General features: G+C 40.2%; 1 protein-coding gene across 1 annotated transcript; it reads left to right on the top strand.

Annotated features, from left to right (window-relative positions):
- Positions 1–3,803: 3,803 nt before the first annotated feature.
- On the top strand, positions 3,804–13,177 carry LOC110065555 (uncharacterized). Its single transcript, XM_089285982.1, has 10 exons — positions 3,804–3,931; positions 4,900–5,010; positions 6,623–6,752; positions 7,479–7,791; positions 7,933–8,133; positions 9,793–9,867; positions 9,986–10,151; positions 10,977–11,039; positions 11,840–12,127; positions 12,580–13,177. The coding sequence occupies exons 1-10, from the start codon at positions 3,910–3,912 to the stop codon at positions 12,774–12,776; spliced, it is 1,566 nt and encodes a 521-aa protein (XP_089142108.1). The 5' UTR covers positions 3,804–3,909; the 3' UTR covers positions 12,777–13,177.
- The last annotated feature ends 2,051 nt before the right edge of the window (positions 13,178–15,228 follow it).

Genomic DNA, 15,228 nt, shown 5'->3' with positions numbered 1-15,228 from the left:
TGATACATAATGGTAATAGGACTGAGTGGAGTCCAATTCGGCCTGTAATCATACGAGTGATTAACAAAATCGGACGACCGCAAAGCGGGAGTCCGATTTGTTAATCACGAATATGATTACAGACTGAATTGGACGACGCGAAGCCCTGTTACCAATTAATCAAAACTATGACAAAATTCGAGAAACGAACAAACCATCGATTGAACGCTGAACGATTAAACGTCGCTATGAATGCTGAAAAACACAGCAGTTTACTCAACAAAGTGCACCGCAATGGCGCGCGCAAAATGACGCGTATTGTCCAATTACATGCATGACACGTACACTGTCCAATTAATGCTCAAATCGGGCTGCTGACAGCCAATCACGTTCGAGAATTTTGTTATAGTTTTGATTATACTTGAAATAACTTGTAATTTGTTATAGCTGTGGTGAATTGTAAGGTGTAACAGTTCTTGTGTTTTGTAATAAGGCACCAATCTCAAAATGGTAATATCACGTTGTAAGTTTTTTGATAATCAGAGCTGCCGTTAATTGTGATAACACCTTGTCGTGTTTTGTAATAACCTACGAGGCGGCTATTAAATTAAATGTGATATTAGTGCCTATCATTACCCCATCTCCCACTTAACTCTAAGAATATGACGTAAGAATATGTAATGTCAGAACTTAAAACAAGCTAACGACAAAACAATCGAAACAGCCGAAAAACCTTAATATGTTTTTTTGGGTAAAGTACTTATTTGCATATGCACATCCAATGTCAAATAATTTGCGTCAAACTTAATAAAGGAATAAAAATGGGCGATGCTAAAAGTGCCTTGCATAAATAACAAATTGAAACAAAAAACAACTGTAACCGAGCTAATAATAAAAAAAAGTTTTCTGATCTTAACATCCTCTGACTAAAAAGGGGATAACCGCCAGAAAATTACTACAACGAAAAAATAAAATCCCAAAGCAGGCGAAACGAGAAGCTCAGACCAAAGTCAATCACTCAGCCTTTTGCCGATAGCTACCCAAAAATGTCTTGGGAATGTTCGGTTGTCTCCAAACTAGAGAACAATATTCGATATTCACCGTAAGAATGCATCCCAAGTGAACGATAAAGACTATCACTTTCTCTCTCTAGTACGATCACGTTGTATCTCGCCGGCACTAAAGGTTGTCAAAAACTGAAGTCCCTAGAATCAACCACGAAACCATAGAAATCATGGAGGGTGCAAAGAGCTAGTGGCCAGCGCCGGTTACGCGGGTGCAGATGAAAAGAGAATACTCGAACGAAATACGCGGAGCTTACGAACAAGGCGACTCCCAAACAAATTAAAGGAAAACACGTACAATCACTACAACAGATTGACCTGACTGATTTTTTGCTGGTTTTTTTTTATTTGCTATTTGCCATAAAAAAAGAATAATAAAAAAAGATACAAAGAAACTGCAGTTAATAAAATATGCAAGAAATAGAGAAATAATGGCCAGGGAACCTAATAAAAACCACGGGGCTTGTGAGCCTGGGTTCCCTCACAAGAAATGCCTGACGCATATACTACGGCGACGGCGAGGACGACGCCTACTAAAAAATGTGTTTCTGTTTTACTTTGAAATTTCGCATGTATTTGGAACTATCCAGTGTGTCTGTCGGTATTAAAACTTGCCCCTGCTGAATATGCTACGAATGCGTTCAATAGGCCCTTTGCACGATCCGGTCACATGGTACGGAATTAATTATGCTGGGACGCAAGTTACACAGTGGGACTTTTAAGACAAAGGAAAGTCGGGTTAGACTGGTACGAGTTCCTTTGTTTTGGAAGTCCCACTGTGTAACTTGCGTCCCAGCATAATTAATTCCGTACCATCTGACCGGATCGTGCAAAGGGACTATTCCAAATAGAAATACGAAAAATTAGCCGTTGTGGTTCACGTTCTCCAGACAACGCAGAATTTGGTCATTTCACGATGCTGTTTTGCACGTGCACAGCCATTGTATTGCTCATTAGATTTTTTGTTTGGTGACGTTCTCGTTGCCGTTGCCGTCGCATTTTGCGTAAGGTCCCTATTATTATAATAAATGACGACTCGACAAGCCATATTTGTACGCTTAATTTGCTTAACAGAATTAGCAAGGATCATGTTAAACGCAATGGTGAATCACGCATTTAAAGAAAGGAGACACTCTCTTAAATTTGGAAGACATATAAACTCTTGGTCTTCGGCCATCGTAGCTTGATTAAAAACATAAAACAAAACATGTTTTTAAAATGTTTATCACCGCTGTTTGTTTCATATATATATATATTTGGAAGACATGTTTCGGATACATCAGTTTCAGGATGTTTACAAGTGACAAGACCAAATATACAAAAGGTGATGGAAAATTACAATACTAGCTGGAATAACGTAGCTAATTACAAACAATATGCGAAAAAGATCACATATTTGCCATATAAGGGATAAGGGCTGAGAATGACTTTTCCATATATGGTACAGCATTCTTCTGAACCTCATATTGTCATAATTGGCCGTTTTCACAGTAGAGACGGATATCCGTCCATTATGGATAATTCGTCTTAGTGTGAAAACGGAACGGTGTTCATTTTAGACGGATAATCCGTCTATTTTTATCTGTCCGATTATCCGTCTATATAGACGGATAATCGGACGGATATCAATAAACGGGTAATCCGTCTAGACGGATTATCCGTCTCTAGTGTGAAAACGGCCATTATTAGGCATTTGTGTCGTTTATCGACATTTTAGGTTTTCAAGAGCAAAAGATGCTGGGAAGATTCTTATTAATAATTATAATAATGTTTTAATTCGCCGTTTTTATACTAAAGACGCATTATCCGTCTGGACGAACTTGGGTCAACATTTGTAGTTCGTCTGGTTATGCGTCTCCAGTATAAAGACGGGCACAAGACGTATTATGCGTCTAGACTAACCATACTTCGAAATTCGTCTTGAACGACGAACTGGGAGAGATAGTTCGTCTAGACGCATAATACGTCTTGTGACCGTCTTTATACTAGAGAAGCATAACCAGACGAACTACAAATGTTTGCCCAAGTTCGTCCAGACGGATAATCCGTCTTTAGTATCAAAACGGCCAATATTATTATTAGTAGTAGTATTATTATAAGCATCAAGAGATTTTTATCGTTATTTGTTAAACAGAGTAAAAGAGAACTTTTAGATAACTGTTCGTTCGCATTTTAAAGACTTATTAGCAAAACACGACAATATGTTATTACAATTTACGGCAGCTCAGATCATAACAAATTGCGACAACGTTTTATTTCAATTTACGATGAATACGTTTTTACAAAACACGACAACTGTCTAGCAATTCACGACAGGTATTCGCAATTCACGACGTTTTTACAGTTCACGACAGCACACCTGTTGTAGACTAAAAAGGTAAAGAAGGTTTTAGCCCCAGGGAACGGTAAACTAGCGTCCCCGCTATCTGTAGTTTATATAAATACAGCGCTCCACGTGAGCTAGAAGCCCGGGGAAGAGACTTCCATATAAAATGGACGGGGAAGCTCGTCAGAAATTTTAAAATGAACCCCCTGAGAGGTATTAATTCTAAACAACACATCTTCTGTCATATATAGTTTTTTCGGCTCAATATCCTAAAATGTACCGCAAAATCTCCCGGTGTGGACCTTTTAACCTTTTGGTAAAGGATTTTACACGCAGATGGATCAAAACAATAAAGGATAACTTCAGTAGTCTGATCTTTTGATATTCTTGTGGCAGATTTTTTTAACCATCGCGTGACCATTTGTTAGGTTCCCTGTGGCAGGTGACACTCGTGATCGACGTGCTGTGACACACGGAGTATTCAAATAGATCGTCCATTTTGCCATTTGTTTTAGATTCAAAAGCCTTTTCTTGATCGAAATGGCGGAAAGCAAAGAGCAAGGTAAGTGATCATGAGTTCTCATTGCCAGAAAAACTCTCAATTCAAACAGTATTGTCTGATAAAACCTCTCAACAGTCTCGCGCTCAGACGCTTTTGTCTATCTTATTACAAGCGTTCGTATTGCTCCACCTTAGCTTTCCACACTTTTCATAACGTCTTGAAACCAATTTTTCCATGTTTTACCCTCACGTTTATCCTATGAATGAAAACTTTGTAACTGATTCGCATCAAAGGTAAAAAGGCTATGAATTGACGTGTTTTAGTGTAATAAATTTATGCATGGTCCTTTAATTGTTAGTTGCCTCAGTGCAAATTCTCTCAATTCGGTAAAATGATCGTCATCAAACTCGTACAGTACGTTCTCTTATTAACATGTGCTTGGATGGCCTACGAAATTTCGACATGCAACGCTATAAAACACCGTCTGAATCACCCCTGAGATCTCCTGGGAAGAAGTAACAACATGTTCATTCGAGTACTTGAAGGACTATCGCGTGACGAAATCAGTTATTAGCCTTCTGATGTACAATTGCCAACTTAAGAAACAAAATCGCATGACTGCAAGTTTTAGACTGGAAGGTACAGCTAAATTCCCACATGAAAAGGCTGATCTTTTTATGGTGGAGAAAAACGGAAATTATTATTATCAATTAAATTGAATCGCGAAAGAGTAACATGTGAGTAACGCCATCTCTAGTCACTGGCGTAGAACAGTCACGGTCAGAGTGTGACGCGTGAGCGAAAGGCCAAAAAAAAAAAAGAAAAAAAAAAAAGAAAAGAAAGAAAGAAAAAGAAAAGGAAAGACATAAATTGCAACAAGAAACAAAAATAAAAGAATAAAACTATTTTCCCTTATGGCTTACAATCGTCCACTTTCTTCGACACATCAAAATCCTTGGTTGGTTCATTTAAAACTAATGGTAGTCAATGATGTTTTTTATATTTCCATTTCGGTGATCCCTTTTTAGAAAAGCTTTACAAAGAGCCTGCAGTCCGTGTACCAAGCCTTTCACAACTATCTGAAATTGCTAAAGGCCTGGGACTGGACATTGAAGGGAGTGAGCTGATGGCTTATCAAGGTGGGTTTTTGAGACATGTTTGACAGATTTTTAATAAAGCCTAATAAGACAAATTAAACAAACACTTGAGTCTAAGGTTGGTGGATAATACTTAAAGAATATATTACTATCACTAGGAGACAGTATAATTCCTTGATGACAGAAACTTTCCCTTGGCTACACAAGTAAAATGTGGTTTCTTTTAAAAAGGCTTATTAAGTGGTTTGAATAATCGGTCTTGCTCGACTTTCTTAATTTTAGTTCCATAAAACAACTTACAATAAGTATTTTTATTTTTATGGCCATGTTAACATTATCAGCTCTCCATTACGTAGATATATATTAGAAATTATAAAATTGTAAAAGATGATTCCCAAGAAAAGTTTGTTAAAACTTGCTGGGATCTCCTGCCAATAAAAATCTAAATACCACATAACTAACAAGAAATGTAAAAGCAATGGGGCAAACAATAAATTGAATTTAAAATTGAATTGAAATACTTTGAAATTTGCTTGGTGGTGGGGGGAATGAGCTCAAATATCATCCGTTTATTCATATAGAGCCTCTAACCATGGAAAGAGAGAGAGAGGATGGCACTTAAAGCTTCTTGACATATACAGTTTGTCAGCTCAATTAGTATATTATTCTGAACTCAGTGTATCCTCCCTCCCTTCCCATACCACACAGGGACGGGACCTGTACTCCCATATATGGGCTATATATGTATGTGCGGCGGGACAGGGTAGGGTTTTTGAGGTTCAAGTTGTTGCTTAAATAGGGACCATCTCAGTGTGATCCTTAGACAAGATACCTAAATTGTATCAGTCAACTAATTGCAGAGTGTAAATTCCTTGGCAGCTAAACAAAAAACAAATGATCTGTTAAAACTAAACTATTCGTTAATTTCCGATTATTTCACAGAAATGAAAGAAAGTTGACCTATGTGTGCTCTTTGTGGTTTTTGTTTTTCCCGTAAATGAGTACCAAATTTTATTTGCTTCATCCTTAAATAGGGTCAGGGCTTTTAAAGACCCTTTGAGGCACACACAAAATTTATGGAAGTACCCTAGCAACTGTGATAAACCATTTTTTTACGGTATTAAGGACTTAAGCTTGCACTTAAGCTTGCAATTGAGACTGATGGGCACAGGGAGTCCTTTTAAATGCAAATAGCATTTAAGTCTCTTTTTAGTGATATTTCCCCGCATGAGCCTCAATTATAAGCTAGTTCCAATCCAATACTGAGAATACGAATATGGCCAATTAACTGAAAGATCATTAATTTAATTGATCACACATGAACTGAATAGGCCATATTCGGATTATCGGTATAGGACTGGTACTAACTTGCAGTTGAGGCTAATCTGGGGAGTCTTTTCAAATGCAAATAGCATATCTCTTGTTAATGATATTCCCCGCATGATCCTCCATTGCATGCTAATTCCAGTCCAATATCGAGAATACGAAAATGGTCTATTCATGACTGAATTGTGATTTAAACTAATTGATACATGAACCAAGGTACCCAGGGTTCCAACAATGTTTCCTTGATGGTTTCTGGTTTTGAAGGACACTGCTACCTTAATTGACTTAATTGACAGAAATTCACTTTGAGTGTTCTTTAATTACACAGAGGCTATTTCCAGCACTTTGGCTGATACCTATCAGCGACTGTACGAGTTACCAGATCCCAAGCTGCCAGTGAAATATCCACGAACACCAGGCTACAGACCAGCACTGGAAGATAACCCTTACAATGCTTGGTGAGGGAAAGAATTTAGAAAATGAGAAAGATAACAACAGGTCATAGATAATTGAAGAATCGCCAGTCCAGCAACGGTTTTTTTTTTCTTACTTTAAGACATATTATGAAATTGTGGCAGATCTTGGGGAGGGACCCGGAGGGCCTGCCTTCCCCCCCCCCCCCCCCTTATTCTGGGTAAAAAAGAAAAAAGTCACAGAAGGAAGTAAAGCCGGCTGAGTAAGCAAAACAAAACTGGGGCCCCCCCTTAGCTCAAGGTCTGGATCGGCCACTGAAAAAGTTTCAAAAAGCTGTAAATTATCAGTATTTACATTAATTTTAAAGGTGTACCAGGCAGTTTTCCAGAAAAGACTTCCGCAAATTTCTCCAGAAATTTCCGTTCGGAAAGAATGATATGTTCCATTTGAAGTTCTTCCAATTTGGGCGCGGTACAAAATTTCAAGGCAGCACCTGGATTTTTTGTTCAGGTTTAAAGCCAGCATTTTAAATATGTAATTCCTTGGCCTTTTTTTTTTGAAATTGTTCATTAGAGAACAACTTTGCATTGTCACTTTCTTGTCCCCTGTGGCAACAGTGTTTGTAGGGTATAAGACCTTTCCTGGAAACAGGCCTCGTCCCCAGGGCGCTTCACTCCACCCTTCTACACTTTTGAAAATCGGTTTTTCGTTTAGGACAACACAAAACCCTTGGTTAAAAGAACCCCGCTATATTATTATTTTTTTGTAAGGTACTGGTGCTGTGATATCAAGGGAGCATCAAATGGCAAACTTCAGGGCAAGACAGTGGCCATTAAGGATAACACGTGTGTGGCAGGAGTGCCAATGATGAATGGCTCTCTCACCTTGGAAGGGTTTGTCCCGGATATTGATGCCACTGTGGTGTCCCGGATATTGGACGCAGGTGGAAACATAATCGGCAAGAGTGTCTGTGAGAATTTGTGCTGCAGCGGCGGAAGCTTTACTGCTGCTACAGGGCTTGTGCTGAATCCACACAAAAGCACAAGAATGGCTGGAGGGTCCTCTTCAGGATCTGCAGCTTTGGTGAGGAAACTACGTTTTGCAGAGGAGAAGCCATGTTGTCATAAAGTTGTAACAGTAATGACTCCAAAGGGACAGGAACCCAATGATGTTAAAAGTTTGTGATATACCAATTAAAAAGTCTTTCTTCTGTTTCGTTTAAAGGTGGCCGGAGGCAAAGTTGATATGGCAACGGGTGGAGACCAAGGAGGCTCTATAAGGATTCCTTCCGCTGCGTGTGGCATTGTGGGACTGAAACCTACACACGGGTTAGTGCCATATACGGGCATCATGCCAATAGAGTTCACGCTGGATCATACGGGACCTATGACCAGGACTGTTCACGATACAGGTCTAATGTTGGAGGTAAGAGGCCTAAGACTTTGCCCTTACTTATCCCTTGAAAGTTTTACCGAGATGTGACTTTAAGAGGTCTAGTTCTTGCCTCAATTGAACTCGACCAGACTCCGGGAGGGGGGGGGGGGGGGACTACTATGTAAATGGTCAGCAATGCTTGTCGTCTCGTTGAGGGATGTAAATAACAGGTTTTGGTCTCACTTAGGGTGTTGAGGACGTTACTTCACTATTTGTCACCGTCAAAGTGTCTTATGGGATTGCACTTGAACAAGTAATTGAAAAGAATCTTTTCGGGGTCAAATAAAGCTCGAGCCACGCCCAGATTTCTTTCATTTATGCGTTTAATTCAAATGCTCCGACGAACTTCCCTGTTTTTTCACATGAGACTGCCCCTCACCCCCGCGGGGGTACTTTGGGAATTTTTGGGTGAGGATGTGTTGCTGAGACCCTGGAACCCTTAGCCTATACCAGAGCTAGTTCAGCTGAATTTTGGTACCCTATACTAGAGTAAACTCCCTAAATCCCCCCATCTATCAACACTGTTGAGGCTGACTTGCGTAAATTTAAACTTGCCGATTTGATTTTTTAAATATTTTTGAGTGGCAATTCCTGGTTTCCTTAGTCTAGGTAAAATCTTCAACCAACTAGTCAGTTTTGTGATAAATTATACCCTATTCTACACCCAAACGCTCTGATTTATATACCCTATCCTAGAGTAGACTGCTTGAAAACCATACCCTTCACAGCGGCACATACCTATGTAGCCCATATATGGCTGTGCTCCCCCCCCCCCCGGGCCCCCACCCCCACTCAAAGGCCAGACTAGGACCACTTCAAGTGGTATGGTGGCAAGCAAGGATCGTTAGGTACTCATTTCAGTAGGATAATTCTGAAATCCCGAAATGATTGTTTCCATTCGTGGGTTCGTGACTGTTTCTTTCTTTAGTTGAGTGCTATAAGATCGTTTTTGGCATGAACAAACGAAACTTTGACGATCTCTTTGAATTCACCAAGTGCAGTTCAACCCGCGCTAACCACCCGTATAAGCTATACCAGGGTCTATTGTTGAGACTGGGAGCTTGATCCGTTTTAAGAGTGCGCTAAAGCGCTTCTTAAATGTAAATTTATTGTTTGTCAGTGAACTGATTCATATTTTGTAAATAGTTATTTAATATTTTATTTTATATATTTTCATTGTACATAGTTTATATCTGTTTTATCCTTTTATTTCGGGAAACGCCATAGGGTCGACCTCTTGTTTTCCTTTTCAAGATGTGGTTTTTCTTTTCTTTTCTTTTCATCATGTTGAATAAGACACGTTGTCATCTTGTTATCTATGGGCTACCTAATAATAGAAAAGTTTCCTTTCCTATCACATGTCGTTGAAGCGATCCGGTCGAGGAGAAAACTCTCCCGCAAGCCATGAAAACAAAAAATGGACCAAAAAAATAAAAGTAATATAAGTAATGGGAAATGTGAGAACCAGATCAAATCCTCCATAACAAGCGAATTTTAAAAGGAGGACTGACCACTTCATAGCTGAAGATTTTGAAGGGGTTTTTGGAGGAGAATTAAAAAAAAAAAAAAAAAAAAAAACAGCCAAAGAATTATGTTTTTTAAGCAAAGGGTATCAACCATACTAATTGCGAAAGAAATGTTTCTGTACAGGCTATGGCAGGATATGATGAAGGTCTGGATCCAAGACAGCCACCGGATCTTAAAGTCCCCGAGTATACTTCACTGGTATGTTTTTGTTTGTTAACAAGTACTGTTGGTTATCGACTGATCATTAGCTTCCATTCAAACGTCAACCGTTCTATTTATATTTAGTTTTGTTGGGTTCCGTTTTTTTGTTTACCAGCTCACAGGAAAGATAGAAAACATGAAGATTGGGATTTTAAAAGAAGGGTTTGGTTTGAAGAATTCAGAAGCGGACGTCGACAAGATGGTCAGGGAAGCCGCTGAACAGCTGGGGAGTAAATGCGGTGCAGTTGTGGAGGAAGTGTCGATCCCAATGCATTATGATGGTAATTGCCATGGTTTAACCATTATGTTTATTTGCCTGTAAGGCGGACTAGTACCTGAAGCCAATTTTTATTTTATATCGCCCAAAGTGTTTTGTATGAGAATATGGGATCCACGTGGTACCTCGTGCAAGTGAACGAAGATGGAGGCTCTGCGTGCAAGGTTTATAATACTTATGTTTATATAGTCGACCGAATAATTCAGGTTGAATCAATTTTGGCGTAGGTTAACGGTCTGATATTTAATTTGTTTCCTCCCGCCACTGTGCACCCAAAACCGTTGACACCAGATACCCCTGACAAACGGCTACCCTAAGTAAATAATAATAATCATCATCGTCATCGTCATCGTCATCGTCATCTATCCTTTAGACGCCAACTGGCGGATAGGGCACCAATAAGACTCCTCCATCTCTGTCAGTCCTTGTTCCCACTTTAGGGCCTGAATTACTGCCTCTGCAGTCCTTCTCCAGGTGGAATTAGGACGGCCTCTCTTCATTTTACCCTCTGGTGTTCATCTGCGAACAACTTTCGAGATCTTAGTGCTTTCTCAACGGAACACGTGACCGATCCAACGTTATCTTAGTCTTACACAATCCCCGTGCCTATTTAGATAAAGTTGGCTTAGAAAAAGAATAAAGTTGACTTCACAACATAACGCTTTATTTAATTTTACGCTCTGTCCGCTTTTCTAATTGCTAAACCTGTGCTTGTCTCCTAGGGTTTTGGCGCCGTGGGATAAAAAATCATTTACTTTGTGTCAAGCCACCAGCCCTCTTTTTCTGTTTCATATATTTTTTAGTTAGTTTTAATTACTTCTCATGCCAGGTCCGAAGGTGTTTGGAGCCATCTTACAGATTGGAGGAAATCGAATGATGTTGGACGGAGCTGGTAAGATACTGTTACTATGGTTACAGTACATTTGAGGATGGCAAAAAAGGGAATACCCTTGGAGACTAGGGCAATTGCTTGAAATATCTTTTGGAAGTATCCTCTAATGTTCTCGAACGGGCAGTAATGTGCTGCTGAGTTATTAGAACGGTTTTCCTGTTAGCCTGTGACGCAATTTTGTTCCGGGAAGGAATCCCATACAAAAAGGACAGGGGTGCTCGTCGGAAATTTTGAAAAAAAAAACCCTAAACGGGTGCCAATATCCTGTTTTATGGGCGTGGCTCTGAGAATTTACCACCCCTAAGAGATACCAATTCTTAAACAACACATTATCTCCTGTCATATTATTTTCCAACTCAATACCCTAAAAGGAACCGCAACAGCTCCCGCTGTAGACCTTTTGAGGCTAAATGCCCTAAGAGGTACCAAAACCGTTTTTTAAGCCCCTAAAAGGTACGACGAACAGCCCCGTCCTTTTTATATTGAAGTCCCCCGGGACTTTTGTACTTACATAGGAATTGAACACAATTGAGCAAGATAGACTCCACACTGGCGCTTAAGCCATAATTAACGAAGATTTAACTGGATTACCCGTTTTAGGCTGGATTACCGTTTTAGGCTGTCAACAATCCTATTATCTTTTCGTATTTGCTCTTCCATCCGCATCTTGGAACCCCTATCTTGAATCCGTCTGTCGGCCATCTTGAATGTCAAGGACAGGTTCAATTGAGATGTTAGCTTCACAAGAGATTCTTCTGAAGGTTTAAACTGTTTGAATGTTTCCTTTGCTCTCTTCGTAGGTTTTGGGACCTCTGCCGAGATGTACTACGACACGACTCTACAAGAAGCCGTTTCTCGAGGCCTTAAATGCCACTCAAACGATCTGTCAAAAAGCGTCAAATTCGTCAGGCTGATTACAAAGTACTTACAGGAAGAGTACAACAACATATTCTACGGAAAGGCGCAGAACCTGGGGCGAGTGCTTTGTAAAGCCTACGACGAGGCACTCCAAAAATACGACGTATTGATTCTACCTACCCTTCCCAAGAAGGCACCAGTCTTCCCGCAAGAGAATCCTCCCTTGGAAGGTGTGGATTGTTTGATAGCTGTTAAAAATGTCTGAAAGTTTGCCGTTACAGGCTTCCCTAACACAAAAATCCCTGAGGTCTTTCTTTAGTCAGTTAGCGGAAGACCAAAATGATTGTGAAAATAACATTATCAATTTCCTACGGTTCATAAAAACTCCCAGGGTGGGAAAAAAGTGTTCTCGTGCGGGTGGATTTCACTGGACCTGTTAGTAGAACTATCACAGTCAGTTCCATAATCTAGGAATCTAGGTGAAAGATAGCGAGGGGAAGGGAAAAAAAAGAAAAGGGATTTTCGCCAAGGTCAAAATCGAAATAAAACTGAACATTCAAATGTCTTGTAAGAATTTCAACAATACATGCATTTACTTATCTAAGTTATTTTGTCACAGGACGTAGTAGCAGCGTTAACCAATTTACACACTCTGAACCAAGGTAAATTCTTGATTTTGCAGAGTATTTGGAAAAGGCATTTGAAATGGTGGTGAACTGTTCACCGTTTAACGTCACAGGCCACCCAGCGCTGTCAATCAACGCGGGGTTCAGTGATGGATTACCAGTCGGTATGATGATTGTGGGAAGAAAGTTTGACGAAGTCACTGTTCTGAATGTCGCCTACGCTTACGAGAAGATCAGGGATGCGAAAGAATAAAAACAAAACACATGTTGAGTAGCAGAGAGGAAGCTATAACGTTACTCAAAAGTTATCATTACTTTGGTTGTAATCATCAAATGATTACTTTGGTATAGAATTTAGAAAGAAGAGTTGTCAACATAAATTGCTCACACGCTAGGTTTGACAATAAAGCTCGCGAGACAATGAATTTCAGATACACTTAGATGGTGCTTCATGACTGTTTGACATCTCACAGTTGAGTCAACTTCCAGCACGTTTGAAAGAACATTTGTAACACAATAGGTTTTAAAAGCCTACTTAGTATAAGATTGATTTATGCAGCCAATAGAACAATGGAAATAAAAGTATGCATTCTTACTCGGCACGGAATCCCAGTCCACTGCAATTAAGAAAAGTCATTAAATATTAACTGGAAATGCTTTTTCTTTTACATGAACTAAAAATAAGATAATTATGTCTCGGCTGATCTATAATAGACCCTTTTATCGCACAACATAGCGCAAAATCGTACAACATAGCAAAACATAACAACACATAGTACAACATAGCACAACATGGCGCAACATAGCACAACATAGCACAACATGGAAAAACATGGCACAGCATAGCACAACACGGCACAACATGACACAAGATAGCACAACATACCAGAACATGGCACAATGTGGCACAATGTGGCACAACATGGCACAACGCGATACAGGATAGCACAACATACCACAACATGGTACAATACGGTACAATGTAGCACAACATGGCACAATGTGGCACAATGTGGCACAGTGTGGCACAAAGTTGCGTAATGTGGCGCAATGTTGCACAATGTGGCACACTGACACAGTGTGGCACAATGAGGCACAGTGTGGCACAATGTGGCACAATGTGACACAATGTAGGGCAATGTGGCACAGTGTTGCAAAGTGTGGCACAACGTGGCGCAGTGTGGCGCAATGTGGCACAGTGACACTGGCACAATGTGGCACAATGTGGCGCAATGTGACACAGTGTGGTACAGTGTGGCACAATGTGGTACAATGTGGCAAAATGTGGCATAATGTGGCGCAACGTGGCACAATGTGTTAGAATGTGGCAAATTGTTTCGCAATGTGGCACATGTTTCGCAATGTGGCGCAATTTGGTGCAATTTGGCACAATGTGGCACAATGTGGCACAATGTTGCATAATGTGGCGTAATGTGGCACAATGTTGCACAATGTGGCACATGGCACAATATGGGGCAATGTGGCGCAATGTGGCACAGTGTGGCACAATGTGGCACAATATGGCACAATGTGGCACAATGTGGTACAATTTGGCATAATGTGGCTTAATGTGGCTTAATGTGGCACAAAGTGGCACAATGTGGCACATTGTTGGACATCGTGTGGCAATGTGGGGCAATGTGGCGCAATGTGGCACAATATGGCCCCTTGTGGCACAATGTGGCACAATGTGGCACAATGTGGCACAATGTGGCTTAATGTGGCACAATGTGGCGCAACGTGGTGCAATGTGACTTAATGTGGCGCAGTGTGGCGCAATTTGGTTCAGTGTGGCACAATTTGGCTCAGTATGGCACAATGTGGCACATTGTGGCACAATGTGGCGCAGTGTGGCACATTGAGGCCAAATGTGGCCTAATGTATTTTAATGTTGGCTAAAGTGTTGCGCAATGTGGCTCAATGTTGCACAATGTGGCACAATATGGCATAATGTGGCGCAATTTGGCTCAGTGTGGCACAATTTGGCTTAATATGGCAGAATATGGCACATTGTGGCCCAATGTTGCGCAATATGGCACATTGTGGTGTAATGTGGCGTAATGTAGCCCAATGTGGCACAATGTGTCACAATGTGGCACAATGTGGCACTATGTGGCACAATGATGTAGGCTGTGGAGGTAAATTTGAGGGACTGAGGAGGTGTAAGCAGTAAACACTCCTTTTCCTTGGCCATCGTAGCTTTAGCAGAAACAAAACACAAACCGCCGTGATAAACATGGAACCAAAACGCATGTTAAACAAAGTTAATTTCCTTGACGTTTCGTATGTACAACATACATCTTCAGAAGTGACCGTTAACTAGATCACAACTGAAATTTAAACGCGAAGAAAAAGGAAAAGACTGGTATCTAATAATATGTAACAAGACTAATAAGGTGTAAGCAGTGTAGGTATATGTAGGGGATTTTTTGAGATTTAGACCGTGTAGGTTTATTTGGGGGATTAATGAAATGGAGGATCTAAGGGATATTAGGAGGATATTTAGGAGGGTGGTTGAGGAAGTTTACTTGATTATATATCCAGGAGGTATTGTTTTAAGAGGGATTATGAAAGATGACTTTTAAATCGTTGAATTAAAAAGAACCTTGGCAAAGAGCTGCACTTTATGTGATTTTTACGGTTTTTACACGATACTTTCATCTGCGTTCGACTGGTCTTAGGCTAAAATTAAACAAGAACAAAGC

This window comes from Orbicella faveolata, unplaced genomic scaffold, assembly GCF_042242905.1.
Source record: "Orbicella faveolata isolate gen_17 unplaced genomic scaffold, um_ofav_v1 contig_13, whole genome shotgun sequence".
NCBI classification, from domain to species: Eukaryota; Metazoa; Cnidaria; class Anthozoa; order Scleractinia; family Merulinidae; genus Orbicella; species Orbicella faveolata.
The sequence above is the reverse complement of the archived record's forward strand: the minus strand, read 5'-3'. Positions and strand labels throughout refer to the sequence as shown.

Bases quoted from the DNA above. Each gene is read 5' to 3' on its own strand.
- LOC110065555 (XM_089285982.1), top strand. From the start codon at position 3,910: ATGGCGGAAAGCAAAGAGCAAG. The intron at 5,011-6,622 runs GTGGGTTTTTGA...TTAATTACACAG, and splicing joins TGAGCTGATGGCTTATCAAG to AGGCTATTTCCAGCACTTTG. The intron at 9,868-9,985 runs GTATGTTTTTGT...TTTGTTTACCAG, and splicing joins TCCCCGAGTATACTTCACTG to CTCACAGGAAAGATAGAAAA.